We start from the raw sequence: 23,434 nt of genomic DNA, 5'->3' as shown, positions 1-23,434 counted from the left end.
GTCTCAAGCTGTGCCAGGGGAAGTTTAGGCTGGAGGTGAGGAGAAAGTTCTTCACCGAGAGTCATTAGTCATTGGAATGTGCTGCCCAGGGAGGTGGTGGAGTCACCGTCCCTGGAGGTGTTCAGGAGGGGATTGGACGTGGCACTTGGTGCCATGGTCTAGTCATGAGGTCTGTGGTGACAGGTTGGACTCGATGATCCTCGGGGCCTCTTCCAACCTTAGTGATACTGTGTGATACTGTGTGTGATTACCCCTTGTCCCTTGTTTTCCCCTCTCGTTTTCACACGTGGCTGCTCCCCACGCAGAACCTGAAGCGGGTGGCTGAGGTGTGGATGGATGAGTATGCAGAGTTCATTTACCAGCGCAGACCTGAGTACCGGCACCTGTCTGCGGGCGACGTCGCGGCTCAGAAGGAGCTCCGCAACAACCTCAACTGCAAGAGCTTCAAGTGGTTCATGAACGAGGTCGCCTGGGACCTGCCAAAGTTCTACCCACCGGTGGAACCTCCAGCAGCTGCTTGGGGAGAGGCAAGTTTGTGCTCTAAAATCTGGAGTGGGCAAAACAGGCTGTGCTTTGGTTTTGGAAGCTGCCTTACCTGCGTGCTCCAGTTGTGGTTTGCAGGGTGGCAGTGGTCCTGCTTCAAAGCCCAGAACCCCTCTACCATTACATTGGCCTGATCAAAGAAAGCAGTTGGGCAGCTGTTCCTGTGAGTGCACAGCTACAAAGGTGCTAGAGACTTGGCTTGTTCTGAGTGTTCTGTATTTAGGAGAAGGCAGAACAAGTCAACAGGGAGGGCTCGGGAGAGGTGGAAGCTGAGCAGTAGTAGAAATCTTGTATTTCCAAAGGGCTACAGAGATGTGTAGCTACAGTAGCTCACAGATGTGAGCTGCTCTGCTCCTTAGCTTTCTTATCTGAATGCCAGGGAAATCATCCTGTTTTTTGGAAGTCACCTGTGTTCTGGGAAAAGAATCATCCCATGAGTGAAGTCATGGATTATTACATGTGACAACACTGCAGCCTCTGCAGTCGTGTAGCTGATGGGTTTGCTGTGTCCTGGAGGCTGTTATGCAGCTGGTGATGGGGCCCATTTTGAGTTCCTGTGCTTTCTTCTAGCTGTTTTCTTCCAGCTCAGACACACAGTTATGTAAGGGGTCTTAGAACTGTCTTCATACAAATACTGCCACTATCTGAGGCAGTTGAAGGCTTCTTTCTTGTGACTTGGTAAGAGCTGGAGATTCGGGGACTAATTTACTATTTCAGATACGCAATGTAGGAACTGGACTGTGTGTGGACACTAAGCATGGAGCCCTGGGATCCCCACTGAGGCTGGAAAACTGTGTGAAGGACAGAGGAGAAGCAGCATGGAACAATGTGCAGGTAACAGTCCCTCTCACAGTCATCCCCCAAATAAACCTGGGGCGGGAGAAGTAACAAGAATAGATGTTTGAGAGGGAAAGCCGTTACAAAACTCTGTCAGATGAACAGAGTGCCATGCACCCCGAGGCTTATGTGCTAATTACACTTAATGTGCTTGTGGCGGGATGTGGCTTGTGCCTGTGGCAGGGTCTGGAGCCTGGCAGACTTTGTGCAGAGGTTTTACCTCCACTTTGAAGTTCCCAGAGCGAACAAAAGAAGGCGTAAGAAAACAATATGCCAAAATAATAAACCAGTAACAAGGCAGCTGTAATATGTAACAAAGTGAATATTAACTTCAAAGGTTGTGCTGAAAGAAGTGATAGAGGAGCATCATGCATATTAATGAACCTGCAGGAGCATTCAATAACTGCTTACTATCATCCTTCTGACAGGAGGCAAATGCATTATAAACACCCAACCGTTGCTGGAGAGAGATGAAACTGGCCAGGCTATAGATTCACCCTCTCACCATACAAGGTGCCAGAAAAGACAGCTTTATTGTAACAGAAGGGAGGGAAATATTAGTTTGTCTAAACTGTAGCAGCTGAGCTGAGAAAAGATCAAGAAAACAATGCCTCTATTACAGAGCCATGCATAACTCTTCAAGGGGAATGGCTTCAGGAGGAGGAGATGAAGAGTTGTTGCATATCAATTTTGATGCATGAAAACCAGAAACAAACCCAATTTGCTCAGGCACAGTCCAAAACTAAGCTTCTGTTGTGCAGCAGGATCTTGAACAATTAGTGTTGGTTTTGAGCTTCCATGTATCACTGAGCCTAAACAATGGTGGTAATTTCTCTCCCAGGGGAGGTTTAGAAAAGAGACAGTAACAGAGTAGCCTTTTTTGTGCAAAAGTTTTTGTCCATGCTGTTCGTTGCTGATCTTTCTTTCTGCCCTATGAGATCCCTCTGAAGAGAGAGGACCATTCCTCCAGCTGGCTCCAGAGGAGCCCCCAGAATAGCCCTTCCCGTTTGGAACCGAGAGAGGGATGTGCTGGCTAAGTAGCCCTGCAGAACCACGTTGGTTAGAGCTGGGCACAGAGGACACTTGTACCCTTGCCAGAGATGCTGTCTCTCTCAAAGCAGAAAGAAAAAGCTTGACAGCAGTGCCTGCCTTTAAATGAGGGGCATTTTGTGGGATGCAGTTCTGTAATAACTAAAACATGTCACAAGCCAGGGCATGGTCATCAGGCTGCAGGTGTGGGTTGACCATGCTACTGTCTCAAGCCGTTACCAAAAGCAAATGCCAGAGGGGCAGGGCAAGGAGCAGAGCATGTGTGTGATGGTTCATGCTGTTCTCCTATGATCTACTCCTGTGGTCCATTGACTGTTCTTCTGTGGTCCAACACAGTGGCTCAGGGGTTTTCAGGCCACATGTTCTGGCATCTGACAGTTACAGCATTGCCAGGCATAGGCTGTGCCTAGTTACTGAAGCTAAATCCCTGTCTCTCTTTTCTGGGGTATCCCTTCTTTGAATCCACCTGAAAATGCTGGCAGATCAGTGCAGAAGAAAGAACCAGGAAGCATTGCCCTGGTGTTTGCCCTTCCAGTGCTCCTGTGGAGTGAGGTGGGGAGCTATGGGGTTCTAGTCATTTGTCCCAGAAGGCATGGGACAGACTTTTCTCAAGGTGACTGCAGGCTGCCTGTGCAGACCCAGGTGTTATACTGCCAGTGTTAACTCAGAGCTCCTGTAGCTCTCTGCCTTTTTTGCTGGCTGTGAAGTGCTGTAATTGGTCAGCTGCTCACTTAATCCATGATGTATGTCTGCATTGCAGAGACATTCAAGGCTGCTATTAGTACCCAGGCTAACTAGCATGGCTGTTCGCAGCAGCACTGTCTCATTTAGCATGCTGTGTGGCGGTCTGTGGGGTAGCTGTTACACATTCCCCTAGCCAGCAGTCCCAGTCCCCGGAGGTGGAAGTAGTTTTTCTCTGGAAGATATTATTCTTTCCCTGAATCCATCCCCACCCTGTGGGCAAAGAAGGGAACATCATTCTGCTGGTGAAATCACCATGCCCAGTACCAGCTGTACTGAGGGTCCTCTTTGTCCTGACAGGTGTTCACGTTCAGCTGGAGAGAAGACATCCGGCCTGGGGATCCTCAGCACACCAAGAAGTTTTGTTTCGATGCCATTTCCCACAGCAGCCCTGTGACCCTCTATGACTGTCATGGAATGAAGGGGAACCAGCTCTGGAGATACCGAAAAGTGAGTCTGTGTGTGTCTGTCCACACACACTTGCGTTCCCATATGCTCACTTGAGGTGTCAGAATTGCCTGGAGGCACTTAAATTGCCTTAAAATGTCACCACTCATCTTTTATTCCTCTGTTCACTGTAGCTGTGTAAAGAGAGTCTGCAGACAATCTGTTCCCATCATGCCATTAATCACCCTTAATTAGAGGGGACTCCCCTCTTCCACTGTTTGGAAGTGGTGAGGACTGCTTCTCCAGGGCTTGCTAAGCAAGGCTCTGTCCTTGAAGTCCTGTCCACGGCTGGCACTGAGGTTACGCAACACCTTTGCAAAGCCTGTTTGCAGAGAGGTGTGCTGTGTTTGTTGAGTGGTTCTGAGCACAAGATAAGCAAAAGTCTATAAGGATTTATTTATCCTTCTACTAAGTAATGTTTTTGTGGGCAACAGGTAAGTAGATTCTTGACTAAACGTCCTGTCCTGGTCCTTGCAGTCTGCAGGCACTGTGCTGTGGAGTGGCAGTGGCAGGATATGAGGCTGTAGGCTGGAGAACTTGGCTTCAGACATGGCTTTAGAGCTCCCCAGTGCAGGTGTGAGGACTGGACTGGATGCTGTTGCAAGGGGTGAGAATGGACCCTGACACTTGCCAACCTCTTAAGCACAGAACAACTTCTTCAGATACGTTCAAGTGACAAAACAGCTTGCCATGGTGTTTAAGACTTAGTATCATAGTATCAGTCAGGTTTGGAAGGGACCACAAGGATCATCTAGTTCCACCCCCCCTGCCATGGGCAGGGACACCCCACACTAGATCAGACTGGCCAGAGCCTCATCCAGCCTGGGCTTAAACACCTCCAGGGACAGGGCCTCAACCACCTCCCTGGACAACCCATTCCAGGGCTTCACCACTCTCATGGTGAAGAACTTCCTCCTCACATCCAGCCTGAATCTCCCCACCTCCAGCTTCATTCCATTCCCCCTAGTCCTATCACTACCTGACATCCTGAGAAGTCCCTCCCCAGCCTTCTTGTAGGCCCTCTTCAGATACTGGAAGGCCACAATTAGGTCACCTCGGAGCCTTCTCTTCTCCAGACTGAACAGCCCCAACTCCTTCAGTCTGTCCTCACAGGAGAGGTGCTCCAGCCCTCTGCTCATCCTCGTGGCCCTTCTCTGGACACCTTCCAGCACCTCCATATCCCTCTTGTAATAGGGGCTCCAGAACTGGATGCAGTACTCCAGGTGGGGTCTCACCAGAGCTGAGTAGAGGGGGAGAATCACCTCCCTTGACCTGCTGGCCACACTTCTCTTGCTGCAGCCCAGGCTCTGGTTGGCTTTCTGGGCTGCAAGTGCACACTGAGAGCTTATGTTGAGCTTCTCTTCCACCAGCACCCCCAAGTCTCTCTCCTCAGGGCTGCTTTCCAGCCAGTCGCTGCCCAGCCTGGATTTGTGCCTGGGATTGCCTCGACCCAGATGCAGGACCCTGCACTTGTTCTTGTTGAACCTCCTGAGGTTGGCTTGTGCCCACCTCTCCAGCCTGTCAAGGTGCCTCTGGATGGCATCCCTTCCCTCCAGCGTGTCTGCTGCCCCACACAGCGTGGTGTCATCAGCAAACTTGCTTTCTGTTGGTTTCAAAACAGCTTTGCTGCTTTGCTGGGCCACCTGACATCAAATTTCTCTTCTCCAGGACAAGACCCTTTACCATCCAGTAAGCAGCAGCTGTATGGACTGCAGCGAGAGCGACCGAAAGATCTTTATGAACAGCTGCAACCCTTCATCTCCAACCCAGCAGTGGATATTTGAACACACAAACTCGACTGTCTTGGAAAAATTTAACAGAAATATTGATCTTTAAAAGACTGAGGAGAAAAGAAACAAAACAAAACAAAAACAAAACACACATATATATTTTACAATTCTAGTTTTTACTGGGGAGGGTTACAAGACATTTTTTTAAGGATACCTTTTTTTTAAACAGTTAATGAAGGCAAAAGGGAGAATCTCAGGAGAAGGTTAACTAGCAGGCCAGTCTTTATTGTGAAGATGCTGCATCCTTCTCTTCTGGGGATGGTGACATTTTAAAGGCTTTGTCAGAGCCACTTATGTGCTGAGACTGGAACAGAAACTCTGTTTTTAGAGGAGTCTGAATGTGATTCAACCTCCTTTTTCTTTCTTTTGTTTTCCCCCCTTTATTTTGGTTTGGTATTGGGGGGTTTTGGGTTTGTTGATTGCTTTCTTTTCCTGTTTTGATTGTGGGTTTTGTTTGTTTTGGGGGTTTGGGGGTTTTTTTTACTGTTTTATTTCCCACCTGGGTCTGATGTTAAATGATTTTGTTATCCAGGACTCTCCTGGACTTTCTGCCATGCCACCCACTGAAGCGTTCCCACATAGGTGCTTTACCTTCCAAAGTCCATATGAGTAGAATCTTGAACACAAGTTGTAATCCTCCAATCAAACAGAAGAAAAGGCCATCAAAATGTAAAGTGAAATGATTAGGGTTCTTTTTTGGCCCTGCCCTAAAATGTATTTCAAACAGGTTGAGTAGTATTACTTACCAAGTCATGGCTGTGATAAAGGAATGAGTTCTAAGTGGAAGTGCAGCCAAGTGTGGGGAATACTGCTGTAGTTATTAGTGATGAGGAATCTGGGGTTCTGGTCCGTTCACTTTGCAGTCAGTTTGTCACTCACTGTTGAATCTTCAAGGTGAAAGATTAGCAGAGGGGTTTCAGGTAAGTACAGTTCATATAGGTGAAGATTTTTGCTAAGAGCCTTTTGAATATCAGGTTCCAAATTTGCCTCTTACTCAGAATCATTGTAATGCAGACACCTCTAGAGTTTCTCTGAGCTAAATCTACAAGATGAAGGCAGCTTCCATTTTTCCTTTAAAGGTTCCAAGGCTAACTTAATTCACAGTTGGTATGAGCAGATTAATACATGATAATTAAGTCAGGGCTGAGATTAGGCAGTGGTCTTTATCCACTTGTTCATCAGTGTGTAGCTCATTGCAGTCCTGTGGTCAGTAGTGTTCTAGGCTTGTGGGAATGTGCTCTTCATCTGTCCTCTTTTCCCAGCATCCACAGCTCTGTGCAGTTTACTGTCCCTGGAAATCTGTTTACTTAAGCAGAGCTGTGGGATTGATGGGCCCAGTTCACTGGTACCCTGTGCCTTCTGTGCTCAGTTGGCAGTGCAAGGTATTGCCCTTCTGGTTTGGCTGCAGGATCTGCCAGACACTGGCCCAGAGTTGTCTCATCCCAGCAACTGGAAAAAGGAATGGTGCCAAAGGATGAATGCAGGACCATTGGTTTCAAGTCTTATCTGAAGCAAGTGTTTTAAAAACCCCAAACCCACCCAGTTTAAATTGAAGTTGTTGGAAACCTAACTAACTCAGCCAACTCAGTCTTACCATGAAGGCAGCAGTAGCATTTCCTGGTAGAAGCTGTGACTGAGAGTGTGTTAACCTTTCTTTAAGATGCACATGAAACAACAAAACTAACCTTTTTCTGGTAATTGCCCAGCTCCACTGTTTGTCCAGCTGCTCATGCAGGAATGTTGCAAGAGCAGGTAGTGTGCAGCCAGCTTGAGTGAAAGCTGAAGCACTTGGGGTCGGAGGAAGGCACCCCTCTGGGACTCTTGATAAGCATGGATAATGGACCTTCCCTTCTCAGAGGGGCAGGAAGCTCTGCTCTGAGGTTTCTTTCTCTCATGTGAAGTCAAGGAAATCTTTGCTTGGTGTCAAGAAATGAGGCTTGCTCCCTCTGCAGAGCTCCAGAAGTGAAAAGCCCTTTGTAGTGTTGCCAGTTATAGGATTGTTGCCCATGTTTCAGATGTCTTTGAGGCCATGTAGTACTGTGTCTGCCAGCTGGGAGCAAGCTAAGACACAACTATCTGCCTCCCAAGCTCTCAAGTCTCATGCATTAACTATGAGGCTGGAAATCATTTCCACCTCTCATCCTCACAGCTGAGGCCATGCCTGACCTATTCTGCCATCTTACCTGGTGCATGCAGTCACAAAGCGAGGGAAACATGGGCATTGCATTAGAGTTGGGACCAGGCTTGCCAAATGTGTTGGTGTCTAACCTTGTGGGAGTGAAGAAAGAAGAAAAGCTCCAGGCTTTGCCTGTGACAGGTTTGCAGCAATATTGCTGTGGAAGTGATGAGACCAGCATCAGAGCTGACATCTTAGGTTCTTGGTAACTACATCTGTCATGAGGATCCCTTCTCATTTCTATGGCAGACAGAGCCACTTTCCAGTGCCTTGTGCCTGGCTGTTGCTTTCCTTAAGTTATTAATGCTCTCATTAGTCCGTTAGTGCTGACTGTGGATCCCTGGATGGCCTGACTAGATGTGTGTGTGAATGTGTTAATACCTATGGAGCAAGAAGCTGTTTGTCCATGAACAGCACTCATTTTTTATAGCTGGGACACAATCAGTGAGTTATATAAATGGACTGTAGGTGGTTTTGCTTGCAGCTTGCAACTTTATGTGTCTTAGAAGCTAATCCTCTCATTAGAAATCTGTTTTCTGCAATGCATGGCTTGCTTTGTACTTGGGCTCACCTTGTGCAGAGAGTCCTGGCTGCTTGGCTTGCTGGACGCTTGCTTCGGAGACAACCGCAGCAAGGAACAGGTCTTTTACCACTTAGTGATCTTAATTTGGAGAGAAAGGACAGCTCACAGCAGTTTGCACCAAAAGATTAGGTAATTGTTGAGGCAATTCCTGTTTGACAATCGACCACCAGTATGTGGAAACCAGAGCTTCAGTGTGAGCGGTCCTGCTGCGTCCTTCTCAGTGTGCTTCATCTGATGTCTCTTCTGAAGGCGTGGGTGGGATCCGGTTGTGATAAGTGCCTCACAGATTCTGTACACTTCTGACTGGCTCACTGGGCTTTGGGCTATTAATTTAGTCACATCAATTATATTTTCCAGTACCCTAGAGGCTTTGCTGACTAACGAGAAGACTTCTTGTAGCCAACCATCCACTGATTGAGACATAGAAGCCCTATTTCATCATCTCCATCTTTAATTGAGCCTTTGCTGGGCAATCTGGTTAATGATTCCAATTACTTTTCATTATTTGTAAGCAAGATTGCTGAAGTATGAATGCATAAGCAAATCTTCACATCTGCATGCAAGTCAAGACTGGAGCTTAAATACCAGTGATTATCTAATGCAAAATAAGTATTTCCATATTTTTTCCCCCAAAAGTATTCAAACCACCCCACCCCACCCCCCCCAGCTGCATACATTCTGCTGCTTTTAAGTATCAGAATCCCAGACAACAGGGGGATCCCTGGATGTGGGGTTTGCCACATAATAATGCTTTGATTTGCTCTTGAAGCTGTTGTTGATATTTACTGGTGCTAATCCCTGAGGCCTACAAACAGAGTTGCAGGTTTGGGGCTCTCATGTGTGCAAGGTGTCTCTTTTTTGTCATGCCTGGGAAATTAACTTTCTTTTCCACACTGTAATAGAAGAGGAGTGAGCGAGCCTTACTGGAAGAGGAATACAGCATCATTAAAATAAAGATGTGCCTTTTTAAACGTAAATGTACAGCAAATGCTTAAACTTGAACCATTTCCTAGTGCCTTGCTGGACAAGAGAGAAGATGGGGAAGGGGTTGGGAGGTAAGGATAGAAGAGAGAAAGGTTTACTAGTGCAGTGTTTGTGTTTGTGTGTGTTTTTTAAAATGTCTGACTTGAAGTGCAAAATGTGTGTGAACTACAGTAATTCCCAAGCTCCTGGGTTTCCTCTCTTCAGTGACTATCATTAAGGACTCTGAGGGATTGTCATTCCTATTAGGAAGACTTGGAAAGGATGACAGCTCCCTCTGGGCACACTAATAACTACAGCTAGGCCAGAGGATGTCTTAGCTCACCTCGTGGTGAAGGCTCGTGCATTTCACCAGCATGCAAGATCCTGCAATCTGTTTTCTAAGTACCCAGATCAGAAATCATAAGCAGTCCCAAAGCCCCATCAAAAGTGAAGCAGAAGTGCTTTCAGAAAGCCTTCCACCCCTGGGAAACTTCTAAAGGGTGTGTTCAAATCTCTAATACAGAAGTAGCAAGAAAGCAGTTTCTCAGCTTAACTTTCTCCCTGCTTTGTTTTACAGCAGTCTATGCACAGAGCTTTGCTTTTCTCTGTTGGAGAGTTCCACTCAGGAAACTTCCCTCCTCCCTGCTGCACTGAGACATCAGTGTACTGAAAGTCAAACAGGTACCACCAGCAACTGGCACTGCAGGAACACAGGGCTCTCTAGCCACTGTGGGATCATTATGGTAGCTATGCTAGCTTACAGCACTGAGGAGAGAGATCTCCTGGAAGTCATATTGGGCCATCGTGTGACTGCTCTGTAAAAAGGGAAAAGCTTTCATTTTCAATTGTCTTTCAGGATGTGGACAGACACATGAATAGTTTTGACTGGAGAGAACAGGCTGCCTCTAGCAGTCAGCCTGTCACACTTTCAGTCAAAAGAGCCCTGGTGTCTGAAACAGTCTGGCTTTGCTAGCACAAGGGATTCAGGCATACCTTGCATCACGCCCATCTGCTGTGCTTCATGTTGCTACTCGCCTGTATTTCTAACCACTTTCAACAGAGGAGCCTGGTGGTGCCCAAGCTGGTCCTTATCTGACAAGAGGCAATCTGGGTTTCCATTTTAACAATCATTTAGCATGCAAAGCTTCTTAAATATTGAGCAAACTATTGCCAACCCGGTGAGTAGCTTGAAGTTAATGTCAGTCTGTGGGGGTAAGATTAAAAGGTCTTTCACAGGATACATAGCAAAAGGGGAGCTGGACTGGGAATCAGGAGCGCTGCATCATGCTCCCAGTCTAGCAGTAGCCTATTGCTTGATCTTAAGCCAGGGAAGTCTGTGTGCTGCCACTTCCCAGCCTGTGTAAGATTTATCTTTAAGTGCTCTGTTTGCTGAGTGTTGAGTCCATATTTTAAAAGAAGCTGCAAGTCCTCACCTGATTCAAGTGGAGAGGAAAAGAGAGGTGCAGTGGGTGGAGAATGGGAAAGCTGAGACCTGAAATTTCCATCAGCATTCAACACACAGTTGTCAATTCATTTCATATTCCTCATTAACAAGATTGGTTTATTCACATCAAAAATGCAAAGCATGACAGAAATGCAACTCCCACTCTGCTCCTTTGCAGTGTCATGCTTTAGCCTGGAGATCTCTGTATGAAGCTAAGCAACAACAGATTATGGAAATCCTAACAGAAAAAAAACCTATGTCTGGGTTTTAACTCTGCCTCTGCTAGCTGAGATGCTCCTTTACTCACTGCATTTGAGCTTTCTTGATGCTTTTGTATAACCCAAAAGGCTCCAATGTTTCCAGCAGATGTGAGGCATTTGGGAGTTTTAGATAAAGCCACTGGATCTATGTGGTCTCAAATTTACCGGTTCAGCTCCAGAGGGGAAAAAAAACCACCACCAAGTCCTAATCCAAATTAGTGAGCAAGAAAATATGAACTTGAGCTGCAAAGGAAGATAAAAACTGATCAAGCTAACAGAGTGAAAAGTTAGCCTGTAGGATAACAATAACAAATAGCTTTAGCCTCTAGGGTGGAGAAGGGAATTGGTTTCAAAATGCATTCTCCAGGATCTCAGTGATAAGGTCTAAGTTTGTCTATTCCTTGTACTGCATGCATTTATCTGTGAAACTGGATGGTGCCTCTTGAATCAGTGTGTATTTATTTTGTGCATATTAGGACCAACAGCCTAATATCTCGAGGGATTGGGGGGGGTTGGGGGGAGGGTGGCAAAGGACTTGTAGCACTTTAATGTAGTAGCTTTCATAAATTGGGACTCATTGATAGAACACCTAGTGTTTTTAAAGTTGAATGGACTTCCTTTTATAATATATTTAAAATAAATTTTTAATGTGTTTTCTGAAAACTCTCTGTGCAGAATGACTCTCTCTGCCTGCCTTGCTCCAGTGATTGACTCCCTTCTCTCTCCTTAGGACAGTAAGTTTAGTTACTAGTCTGGTGGTTCCCCAGCACAGGCTTCCCACCACATCAGGCACTGCTCTCCTCCAGTCCTCTTGGGAAACATCCTTCTCAGCTGCCCTTTGTACAGGACAGAAGTTGCAGGGCTTGCTGCCTTCACAAAGCTCATGCCTGAGTGCTGTGTTGGATGCATGTCGCACATTAAGGCAGCTGAGGGCTGCAGAGGTGCCTGTGGGCCTCTCTCTCTCTTCCCCTCACTGCTGCTTCCAGAACAACTCATCATGCCCCACATTGCAGCCCTGCTGCAGAGAACCCTGACGCACCTCAGCTCAGACAAGTTGTAACAAAGAATGGCAGCCACAAAGAGAAGGGATGTGAGGAGCAATGTAGAGATGTGGACAAAGCTGGAGGAGACATGGAGGGAAGACCTGTTCATGCAGGGAGGCACCCCGTGCCCAAGGGTGCAGTCCTGCAGGGACCATGACCATGGTGGATGGATGCTCCTGAGGCATAGTAGCCATGGAACCAGTGGGTAGGGCGCCCTGGGAAACAGAGAGGAGCAAAGATAGCTGCAGACTTGACTGTGACCTCCTGCACCAACCTGTCACCTCACTGAATGCATGGGGAGAAACCACAAATGAGCTGCAGCAAAGGGGAGGTGTACACTAGGAATGGTGGAGGACTTCAGTGTGTTTGCTTTTTACTCAATTCCCAAAGCAGTGATTAGGAGTTTGAGCAAGTAAGTAAAAATGCCCCAAGTTCATAGCATTGCAGATGACACTGCTAAGTGACTGCCTCATGGTCAAGCTACAACTGGTGTTCCACAGGGAAGAGCTTTTGAGTGGATCTGGCTGCTGCTCTGTGGGGTTGAGCCCTTCAGAAACAGGGCTAGGGTGGGACTCTCAAGCACTCTTGTCCCCCTGACCAAATACTGCAATGCTGTCATACCTGGATGGTGACACTCTGCAGTCTTTGAAGCATGGGCCTTGCTTTGCTTTCAGGTGCTGAGCCTTGCAGATGGGGCCCTCAAAGCTGACACCCTGGGCAGCCGCCACCATTTCTGAGACACTTCTCAGGCTGAGCCTGCCACCAGCCACCAAAAGCTTTTCCCAGAGGCAGTTTGTGTGTTCACTGCTGAGATGTGCAGCTGTGAGAACAGAGCATTGCAATTACCTAATCCTGTTGGTGTATCTTGTCTGAGCTACCTTCTCCTGCAGTTTGGGGGAGCTCAGCATTGCACAACTTTTGCCCAGCTTTGAGCAGGATAAAGTTGCCACTGCCCTTACTCTGCACATCTGCCTTGAGAAGCAGCCACTGGTGGATCTGTTCTACACCTTGGTCTTCAGGGTAGGGCTTTGAACAGCTCTCTGCCCTCTTTGTGTTCCAAACTTTGAGTGGGGAAAGCAATCTTCCAGCCCAAGAGAAGGTAAGTTGACTGGCATTGCTCATGGCCCTGTCCCATGTTCCCCTTGGGACCTTCTGTGCTTTTTACTCTCACCATTTCTTCTGGGGGCCTTCCCAACTCTTGTTTTTACTTAACTCTGTGGAGCGAAAAACAGTGAAATAAGCAGAGAGGAGACAAAAATTGCATGTGTGAAAGTCTGCATGTGGAGAAATCAGCACTTGTGGAAGGACAGGCCTGGATAACTGCAAGGCATGATCCTCAGGAAAGACTGCCGTGGTTCTTGGCCACAGGAACATTTCCCAGGGGAAGTATGTGCCAAAAGCTGTGATAGTTTAAGCTTTTTAGCAGGTTTGATATGTGCCACCCTCCAAAAATGCTGAGGAGAGTGGGAGTGTGGAGGAAGGTGCTAGGGCAGTGTTTCCATTGGACCCCAAGGTACAGAAAATGGAGATGGTCTGACTAAAGGTAGAAAAGGGCTTCCTCTCAGGCCATCTTTGGCAGCACAGACCTTTTGGAGAGCAGTATTTCTGTCCCGAGGACCCCGAATGGCTCCATTAAAACAGGAAGTTCCAGGTGAGAGCTACCTTGCAGATTTGTCTTTAGAGGGTAGTGCTGCTCCAGCTAAGATTTACAGGCCTGTGCAGGTTCCCCTAATTTGATTAGAGGGCTGGCTTGGATGGGCAGGCTATTACAGCTTCAAAGGCACTAAAGCTGCCTAGGTGCTGATGGGTTTATGAAACATTGTTTCTCACTTCATTGCAGCTCCCACAAAGAATTATTAGATCAGGTTAGTGATAGATACCTAATAAAGAATGTCTCTGTGAGGCAGTTTGTTTCACAGCGAGCGAGTTCCAGACTAGCAGACTGTGAAATCTTGAGGTTCCCATGAGGATAAATATGCTGAAATAAACTGCATTACATGAACACCTGGGAGAAAAAAAAAAAGGTGTCATTGTGTTAGCCTGAGCTGGTGGTACTGAAGTAGCAAACAGTGGCAAAGCAGTGTGGTTTGGGTTTGTTGGGGTGTTTTTCCTCCCCGTCTTAGTAGACGTTGCAAAACAACTTCAAATCTTTCCATTTGCATGAGGTGAGATCAAATGCAACCTGAGGAGAAGCATCAACCTCTTCTGGCTTGGGTGGTGCCTGTTTCCCCAGCACCTCCCAGCCCCTCTTGGAGGACTCCAGGGAGCACCTGCAGAACATCCTCCCCATGAGGACAGCAGGAAGTCCTGTATGTTATGATCGTGTTCTCTTTCGTCTACTTCCCTGCTGCTATTCTCATCTGTCCCTACAGTCTGTGCTTTCGGCTTCCTGAATGTTGATAGTCCTGCCCTATTTCCTCAGCCTGCTATTTGATCGTTATCTGTAACGTTAAGATAAACCTAGAAAGCTTGCTGTCGGGAGCTCCGAGATCACTGTCAGCCTGCTGGTGTTTTCCCTCTCCCAAACCCAAAGGAATAGCCGTATGTTGGTTTTTTTTCCGGGAGGGTATTGCTTCAGGCAGGCAGATCCCAGGCAATCTGGCCAGGGGCTTTTATAAACGGTGGTATCTTGCTTCTTTAAATCTCTTTGGCTCTTTGCTAACTGCTCGTTGGCCGGTGGGTGAAGTCGCACTCGCTTCCCCAACCCCGCCACTGGAGTGGCCGGCGCCTGGAAGCGGCGTGCCCGGGAGAGTGCACTGTGGTTCTCTTCAGAAGTCACACCACTCGCACGGACAAACGGGAATTGCTAATTGCCGGAAGGCACCAGCAGTAAAACCTAAGTCAAGAGGCAGAACTGTTAAGGAAGAGCATTAAGTCCCTGCCCTCCAGATTTACGAGACGCGTGTGCTGTTGGAAGGACTGCCTGAAAAAATACAGATTTTTAGCGTTTCTCGGTCTTGCGGGGAGCAGGCAGCACAGGCAGGCTGCAAGGTGCCTGCGTCAGTGTGACTGCGGAGGAAGCGGATCTGATGACCGCGGGCTTCGAGGAGTCTCTTTATTGCAAAGGTATTTTGTGTGTGTGAGTCAGCACAGCTCATCCCGTGCTCACGCACGTTGTTCCATGTGCGGGATTGCAGACTTTGAAGTAATTTTAGTCCACAGAACCGTTTTTGGTTGTTTGTTGGGTTTTGTTGAGGTTTGTTGGATTGGTTTTTTTTCTGTTTGTGCAGAAAGTCTTTTCTCCAGGAGGATGAAATCCGTTTCCATTTACAGCTGCCCACGCAGCTCTGACAATAGCATATGCTGCCTGGTATTGCAGAGGTCACAGCATTTCCAGAAGTAACATCTTTTCTTCACAGACCAGGAGGAATTCCTTCTCCTCCCCTCCTCCTTTTCTCACTTTTTTTCCCCTCCTTCCCCTGAAACTGAAAGAAATGCAAAGCTGCAAATCAGATTGCTTTGAAAAATACTTTCCCAAGTCTTAAGTTTTTTTTCACTGTCCCCATCTTGTAACTAGGAAGGAAAAATGAATTCGTTAATGATGTTTCAGCCAGAGACTCCTACTTGAGATCAGGAGGCGTATAAAGGCTGATGTAGCTAAGAACAGGCGTGTGTAGAGTATGTCGATGTGAGTTCTGTGCAAGGGACTGGGCGAGCGCTGCAGGTTTCAGCTGTTACGCGAGCGATGCCGGTTCGGCTTTGGTCGGTTGGAGAAACTCTGGCTAAGGCGGGGGAGTGCCGTGGCGGGAAGCTTGTGTTGGGCTAGGCGGGCGTCTGTGCAGCAGCCGGAGCCCGGGGATCGCTCCCCATCTCCTCCCGATGGGACAAGGCCGTGCGGCCGCTCCGGGACGAAGAAAGACGCCGGGTTTCCGCAGCCGCCGCAGGAGCAGAGTGGCAGTGAGCAGCCGGGCGGTGAAGGAGGGGCCGGCAGGGACATCGCCAGGGACGCCAAGCCCGCGTCCCTGGCCGCTCCGCCAGCGGGCAAGGCGGAGGAGCACTGCGGTGCCCTGGCAACGGCGCGCGGCCCCCCGCCCTCCCGCGCCTCTCTCCCGGCGACCTTCCGGCTGCCGGTCGAACGCGGAGGCGGGCCGGGGCCGGGCGGCCGTTGCAGACAGGCAGCGGCTCTAGCCAATAGACGCGCGGAGCGGCGGCACCGCGCTCCGCCCCTCGAGCCGCACCGCCCAACCAGCGCCCCGCCTGCTAGGCGGGGGGGCGGGATTTCCGCTGCCGGGGAGGCGGTTTTGTGTGTGTGTGAGCGGTGCGTGCGGGGTCCCGGCTCCCCCGCGGGCGGCGGCGCTTGGGGGGTCCGGGCCGGCGTCCGCGGCCACCGCTGAGGGGTGGCGGCGGGCGGCCCTCCCGGCGGCGCGGTCCTCCCGGCGGCGCGGTCCTTTCCGCCGGCACTGAGCGGGATCCCCGCCGTGAGGGGCCCCCTGTGAGACTGGGGGGGCCCCCGCGGGGGTGGCGGGGTCCCCCCGAGGGCGCGGGGTGGCTCGGCGGCGACAGCGGCAGTTTCCGCGGTTCTCGGCTCCCCGGGCACGGTGAGGGGCGGGCAGGTGGGCGATGAATGGTTTCAGCACCGAGGAGGACAGCCGGGATGGGCCTCCCGCAGCCCCCTTTTACGGCCAGAGCTGCTGCCTCATCGACGACGGGGACCGCTGCGTGCGCCCCGCCGGCAACGCGTCCTTCAGTAAGAGGATCCAGAAGAGCATCTCACAGAAGAAGCTGAAGCTGGACATCGACAAAAGTGTGAGTCGCGGCCTCCGCCGGTCTTGCCCCCCGCCGCCGAGCCCCCCCGAGGAGCCGGCCGGGCGCGCCTTGCCGTCCCCAGCCCGGCACCGCACTGCGGTCCCTCCCGGGAGGCCGCGCTCCCGGCGCCGCGGGCGGGCAGGCAGCGGAAAGTTGCTTCTCCGCACGGCAAGTTGAGCTTTGTAGCTGCCCTTGGGGGGTTCATTGAACCCCCTGCGGGCTGTAAGGAGAGGGGGTGCGAGGGGCGATGGTTTGTGCTGCCTGCTCGGTTCCTCTGGACCGTGTTTCCCTGTCCTCGGCGTTACTACGCTACGGTAGGAGAAGAACATGCTGAGGGAAGATGCGGCTTTTCCTCATGGCACTAACGATCTGCTGAGGCGTGATGAAGCAGCACTAAACCGGTGCTTTTTGGAGGAAAGCTCTCGTGCTGTGGGGAGCAGATGATGTTCAGGGGGAGCAACGGAGCGAACTGTCTTTGCTTTGGTGGCAATTTGGTGCTATTTTAATTTCACTTTCGTATTGCAAACCGTAGGTGAAAGCAACGATAGGATTCTCGTTGCAATGAGACGCCACTGACGTTACTCTTCCAATTAGCAAGAATGTGCGTTGTAGTGGAGGAGATCCCCGTTGTATCTAAAGGGAAGGGCGAGGTGTGCCAGCTCGTAGCAGGGCACTCGTGTGCCTGCTTGCTGGTCGGCGCAGAACAGCCCCATTTGCTGCTGACCGCTTAATGACATCAAGTGACAGCTGTCAGCTCTAGATAGAAACGGGTTGTTTGTCGAGTAGATAAATAGGTAGAGGGGAGGCAGCCCGTCAAGATGACAGATTAGAGAAGGAATTTCTCAGAAGTGACTTGGTTACCTGATCTTTGAAGATTAAAACCTGAAAAAACAAGGTGAAGTTTTGAGTTGATCTGTTTGGCAGCTTCCCCGGTTGGTCAGCTCGGTCCCTTCTGCACAGCTGAAATACAGCATGTCACAGGAAGAGAGTGACTCGATTTGAAATAGAATCATAGTCTTTAAAAAATGGAATATTTCTGCTGGTTGTAGTCCTCATCAAGTTTGTCTGCTGCTGTAGCCATTTCTTTCTGTGTAGAGGTGATTCTTTGTTGACAGATGTAAGGCTTTAGAAATAAAAAGAGGCAGTCAGACTCACGAACTTGAAATGAAGGGAAAAGATGAAGTGGGCTGCATAAAGAGATTTCTATTATAGGTACCCAATAATTTCTGATCACTTGTTGTACACATGCAAACTCTAGTGGGGTACTGCTTGTTAAGAAGGGGGGGCCATGGCAGGATAAAGCACAGGAGAGGAGGTGTTTTCTTTTCATTTACTTATTTTAATTGAGGTAATTAGCCAGCTTTTATTTGACTAAGACTTTTAAACCCTTGCATTAATTGTCTGCTAATGTTCTGCACTACTCAGACCTGAAAGTTCACAAGAGTGAATAGTATTTTTATTAGTAGTTACCTGCTAGTAAGTCCTGAAGCAAATGTCCTTCCTCCAGACAATTACTTTGTTGGTTTTTTCCTGAAGTATGATTGCAGCCACAAAAAAAGAAGTATATTATCAGCAGAGGTTCAGGTTCAGCTGGAGCTCTCAAGTCCTTCATTCTCCTTGCCTCTAGTCTTTGTAATGTAAATTATCTCTAACTCCAGAGTCCGATATCAGGCCTGGGGTTTAAGATTAGAAATTCCTTAATGTCATGAGGCAGTCAGTCATGAGGGATGCACTCTGATACCGGTGTCGAAGTGGCTGCTGTTGAATGCTGCTTCTGCAGCACCTGTTTTGATTGCTTTTTCTTCACCCCTTCTGGTTCTTAGGTGAGACATCTGTACATTTGTGATTTTCACAAGAACTTCATTCAAAGCGTCCGAAACAAAAGGAAGAGGAAGACGAGTGATGATGGGGGTGACTCTCCTGAGCATGAGACGGATGTCCCGGAGGTCAGTAGGTGCCGAGTGGCTCTGGGCTGTTTTACCAGTTTTCAGCATCTTGCAGTTTCACTTGGATGTCTTCATGTAGCAGAAAATGCATACATGTGGAATTGCAGTGCCAGTGAAACTGCTGGAGTGGCAGTGGCTCTCACTTTGCAGGAAGACTTCTTATTTCCCCCACCCTGGTTTGTGGTAACCTGAATTTTCATTTTCATTCCTGCAGGAATTCTTTGCCCATAGGAAATGTTACACTTTACATAAGAAGAAGTATGGTGGGCTAACAGTTTTGTGTCTGTACTGCTTCCCAGAAAGCTGTTAGAACAATATTTGATACTAACTCTTTTAAAATAAATATTTCTTTTAAAATACACTTTTTTTTTTAAGTAAAAATGAGATTTTTTGCTGTTGACAGAGGTCTCAATATGGTTCTTCGTTACCTGGCACACACCATTTTGCAAATACACCAGAGAATTCCACAGCTCACTCTCTGTCTGTTTGGTTATTTGATATCCAGGGATATTAAGCCTCTCACAGACCTTTACATAGATGGTATTTTTGGAGCTATTTAAAACCAGCTCCCAACGATTTGTGACCTCTTTTTATTTTCAGGCAATAGGCCTGAGGGAGGTTTTCTGTGTTACAGGACTCTAGAATAATCTCCTCTCTGTGCCACTGTGGGCTGTGTTTGCTTTGGTGATGTTTCTGGTACTGTTGACATTGCACAAAGTTGTGCAGAGGTGATACTTGCGGAGGAGCTGAGTTCTGGCCACGTCAGCAGAGCCCTCTGCTGGAAATGCCACCCGTGCTGGCAAAAAACATTTCATTTCGGGGGGGGGGGGGGAAACCACCCAAAGAAACAAAAAACCCAGCAAGAATCATTTTGTCAGCAGAGCTGTATCCACAAACCTCCTGAGTGGAGGTGTTGAAAGTGTAGCAAGTTTTCCATTTTGGGGGGGTTTAGGATACATTATCTTCTGGTGCAGCTGTGTTGGCTTTCTGCAAGGTTCTCCCTCAAAACTTTCCCATGGAGGCTTTACATGAGTTGCCAGGTGAAGCCCCAGCTGGCACCTAACCCTGTTGGTGCTGTAGAGCAGACAGGGTATTTGGTGGTGAAAAACTGAGGGGTGCTCTTCACCTAACTGAACAGGGAGCTCTGCAGTGTGTCATGCTTAATGTCATTTTCTGCTTGGTTTTCAGCAGATTCCTTTTGTCTTTGAAGCATGGCATTTCCCACATGATCTTCATCTTCCTTCCTGTACTCTCCCCCCCCCACACACCCCTTGCTTTTAAACTGTGCAGTTCCCATTTAAGTATCTGAATTTCATTTCTTCTCTGTACTCTGTTTTATGTCAGAAGCCATTTGTTCGGTGCCTGCTAAATTGATATTTCATGTGTGAGCTTTCTAAACCTTTGGGGAACAAAAGGTTCCCCTTTGCTTGGAGGTTGCAGAGGTATAATTGAGAGCAGAAATTGGCCAGCAATTCTGTTGACAGCATGCGAACCAGAACAAAATTTTCTATTTCCCTGGGGCTGTTTTGGTCCTTTAGTATTAAAAACCACAAAATAGACTTAGATTTGTCAGTGAGGCAAACTGGTGTGGTGCTGAATGCAGGCAAAGAGCAGTCCTGTTGAGGAGGAAATCATTATTTTCAGATAACTCTACTTTTCTGCCTAATAGAAGCTAAAGGCAGTGCTCATCCTGTCTTCTCTGCATCACTTCCAGGTTGACTTGTTCCAGCTCCAAGTGAACACGCTGCGACGCTACAAGAGACATTACAAGTTGCAGACGAGGCCTGGACTCAACAAGGCTCAGCTAGCAGAAGTAAGTGACAACAGAGGTAGCCTCATCTCTGTTATTAAAAAGGTTTTAATCTCCTGTGCTGAAGTGCACATTCCTCAGATATTAATACCTGTCAGGACTCTCTTGCTAGCAGGTACCACGTGCACTGCGAAAGGTTTCAGGGGATGATGCCAACAGAAAGCTGTGTGCTTGCTTTCACCTGAGGCAGTGGTGGAAGACAGGGCAGCTGGCTCTTGCAAGCATGTTTTAGTAACTTGCTTTATTTCCGTTCCCTCCTTGTTCACAGTCACAATCTGTTACTTCTAGGGAGCAGAAACAGAACCTGGTTTCCCATGGCCTGGTTGTAAGCTGAAGACGCCTGTTCAGCTGGAACTCAGACTTACACACAGCTAGTCACCTTAAATACCCCTGTTAGTTTTTCTTCCCTCACTTGAACTGGCTGGAATTGCTTATTATTAAAGGCAGAAGCACTGACCATGACTTCAGATTCCTTGTTTCCCTCCCTTGTCCTGATGTCTTGTTATTCTTTATTAAGTCAATGAAAGGCTGTTTCCTTAAGGGCCTGCAGTGCTGCTTTCTCACCATATGGGGTACTTGTTAAGAACTTTCTCTCTCTTTGTTATTTGGGCTAGTTCTGCTTGTTGTGCATCTGCTCTGCTTTCTTTCCTGGCTTGATCTGAAGGCATTTTGTGGGAAAATGCCTTCTCTAAACTTGAAAAAAACTGTAGCAGTTACTGAATGATAATGAGGTTGATTTTGTAAGCTGAGACTTTCACAATCCTCTGCCCAAAACTCTGTGTTCTGCTTTTGCTTTAAAGAACAAAAACTGGCAGACCAACAAAGACAGCAAGGCACTGTTTTGCTGTCTTTGAAAGTCAAATAGGGAATAAACATACAGAATATAGAGCATGTGTAGTGCAGTGCATGTAAGAGTGAGTTGAACCAAGCAGGGTGGGTGTATGTCCTCATTAGCAGTTCTGATTTCTCATATTCTAACTTACTGGTTTGTAGTCTCTCAACTACCTCCTGCCATGAAGGACTTAGAATGTGCCCAGGAGGAAAAAAAAAAAAACAAGCAAGCAAACAAAAAACTACTATGCAAGCAGAAAATAAAGGGAGCCTAACTTAAAGTTGTCACACACTTCCCAGATTTCCTGTGAAGTCTGAGCAGCTTTGACCCTACGCTGGATCCTCGTCCAGCTCCCATGCTTGAATCACTGCTGCCTGAGGCTCTTAGACTCCTGCTGCTACCCCACCGTAAGGAAAACTCAAACTTCCATAAATCTTCTTGGAGTGACTTGTTGCTGAGCCTGCATCAAAATCCAGTTCTGGAGCTGTGTTGGGTACCCAAAAAAAACCACACCACCGTCTTCCATTTGAGAAGCAGGTCTCATCCAGCTCCAACATATGTTTTCTACATCTTGAGGAAAAAGCAGCTAATGGTTCAGGGCTTCTGCTAGTGTCAGCGAGGGGTAGCCCTAACCAAATCCTAAGCTCCCCACTGCAAATCCTCCGCTGTTCCTTTCAGTGAAAGCTTACACAGGGCATTTTCCTCTGGACTCTAAAACTTTGCTGCATCTGTTTCACTTAGCAAAGTGTTTGAGTATTTCTGACGCTCCTTGAAAACACTGAGGTGCAGGGAAAAACCTGCTCTCCAAATAATCTCGGCATGAAATGTGTCGCTTAGGAGAGGCTCCGCTGCTCTGGCAGGAGGATGTTCTGGCTTCCAAATTCCGCTTGTAGGTTGGCTGCAAATGCTGCTGACACAGCAAGACTCTGCTGTGTTCAGACACTCATTCCAGCTGTAAAGAGAGAGAGAGAGAGGTAAATGAGGACTGACAGTTTGAATTGGTGCATGTTTGACTAAAAGTCTATGACGCTGAGTGGCCGTCAAATCGTTTTGGGGAAGCGAAGAGAAGCCCTGCTCTGATTGTTTCTACTTCTTAATCTCAGAATTTCTGTCTCTTTGCATGTTGTCCTTCTAGACTGTCAGTCGTCACTTCAGGAACATTCCTGTGAACGAGAAGGAGACACTTGCATATTTCATCTACATGGTAAAGAACAACAAGAGCAGGCTGGACCAGAAATCAGAAGGTAGCAAGCAGCTAGAATGAAGATTAGCAGGAGCTGGAATAAGAGAGAGACCTTGCAGGAACAGACGGTATTGTGTATTTGAGGTATATAAAAGAAAACTGTTGAAGCATATTGTACATTGTTGGGGTTTTTTAAATGCAGTTAAGTCTGGATGACAGGAAAAAAAAAATTACACAGACATTCTTATCAGGAGTATCTGCAGACATGTGCCCAGCATGCTTCTGAAGACTTCTTCCTCTCATTTCAAAGTTGCTTTGAGACAAAGAAGCGAGGATAATGAGGAAACCAAGTAGACTGGCAGGACTGTGGAGTTTGTCAACTCAGCGTTTTGAACCGTTTCTGGAGATCTGCCTCTCGGTGCAATTCAGAGCACAGATGGAATTTTGTCACCGAGTTCAGCCTGCGTCCCCAGCCAGCACACCGTTCGTCCTGGCACGGGACTGGAACAGCGGCAGAGAGAAAATCCATTCTCGAGCTGCACGGGTCCGAAGTTTGTCTGAAGCTTGCTCCCCACCGACACTTGCTCTGTCTTGCCTTGAGTCAGTGCTTCAAGTCCCAAACTTCTACAAATGCTCCAGCTCACCAAATCCACTCTAGTGAACACTACTTGATTAGTCTGAAATTGGTTGGCTTTTTTTAAGCATTTTTTTCCCTCCCACTCCCTTCTGACGTGGACGCCGAACAGCTGTCTGCCATCTCTTTTTCTAGCTTCTTTTATTTAATAACTCACAAATGAATTGTCTGTAATCATTTTAAAACTTCTGCCTTTCCTCAGAGTGTGGTATTAAGGCAAGTGCAGCTGCTTGGCTGGCTTTGGTCTTGTTGGTAGAAATGCTTGTTTAATTCACTTACATGTATTTCCCTTGTGTGCAGGGCTCAGTGATGGCAGGTGACACAGTGGCTTAAGACATCTGCCTCAATCTCTGTGTCACATCAGGTATGGGTCACAAGTGACGTGAATTTTGTGCTGAAGCTTTTC

General features: G+C 48.0%; 2 protein-coding genes across 2 annotated transcripts in view; both read left to right on the top strand.

Annotated features, from left to right (window-relative positions):
• The window catches only part of GALNT10 (polypeptide N-acetylgalactosaminyltransferase 10), a 44,106-nt gene extending 38,620 nt beyond the window's left edge, over positions 1–5,486 (top strand). Inside the window, exons 8-11 of the mRNA XM_009904668.2 lie at positions 306–527; positions 1,261–1,377; positions 3,472–3,621; positions 5,287–5,486. Of these exons, the coding sequence (XP_009902970.2) occupies positions 306–527; positions 1,261–1,377; positions 3,472–3,621; positions 5,287–5,454 (657 nt within the window). The 3' untranslated portion in view covers positions 5,455–5,486. The remainder of the gene's footprint in view (positions 1–305; positions 528–1,260; positions 1,378–3,471; positions 3,622–5,286) is intronic.
• Positions 5,487–16,272: 10,786 nt separating this feature from the next.
• On the top strand, positions 16,273–23,099 carry SAP30L (SAP30 like). The gene is made up of 4 exons (XM_054168487.1): positions 16,273–16,623; positions 18,447–18,569; positions 20,284–20,382; positions 22,347–23,099. The coding sequence occupies exons 1-4, from the start codon at positions 16,438–16,440 to the stop codon at positions 22,473–22,475; spliced, it is 537 nt and encodes a 178-aa protein (XP_054024462.1). The 5' UTR covers positions 16,273–16,437; the 3' UTR covers positions 22,476–23,099.
• Positions 23,100–23,434: the final 335 nt, after the last annotated feature.

Source organism: Dryobates pubescens, chromosome 16, assembly GCF_014839835.1.
Source record: "Dryobates pubescens isolate bDryPub1 chromosome 16, bDryPub1.pri, whole genome shotgun sequence".
Taxonomy (NCBI): Eukaryota; Metazoa; Chordata; class Aves; order Piciformes; family Picidae; genus Dryobates; species Dryobates pubescens.
The sequence above is the reverse complement of the archived record's forward strand: the minus strand, read 5'-3'. Positions and strand labels throughout refer to the sequence as shown.

Bases quoted from the DNA above. Each gene is read 5' to 3' on its own strand.
- SAP30L (XM_054168487.1), top strand. From the start codon at position 16,438: ATGAATGGTTTCAGCACCGAGGAGGACAGCCGGGATGGGCCTCCCGCA. The intron at 18,570-20,283 runs GTCAGTAGGTGC...CATCACTTCCAG, and splicing joins ATGAGACGGATGTCCCGGAG to GTTGACTTGTTCCAGCTCCA. The intron at 20,383-22,346 runs GTAAGTGACAAC...TTGTCCTTCTAG, and splicing joins ACAAGGCTCAGCTAGCAGAA to ACTGTCAGTCGTCACTTCAG.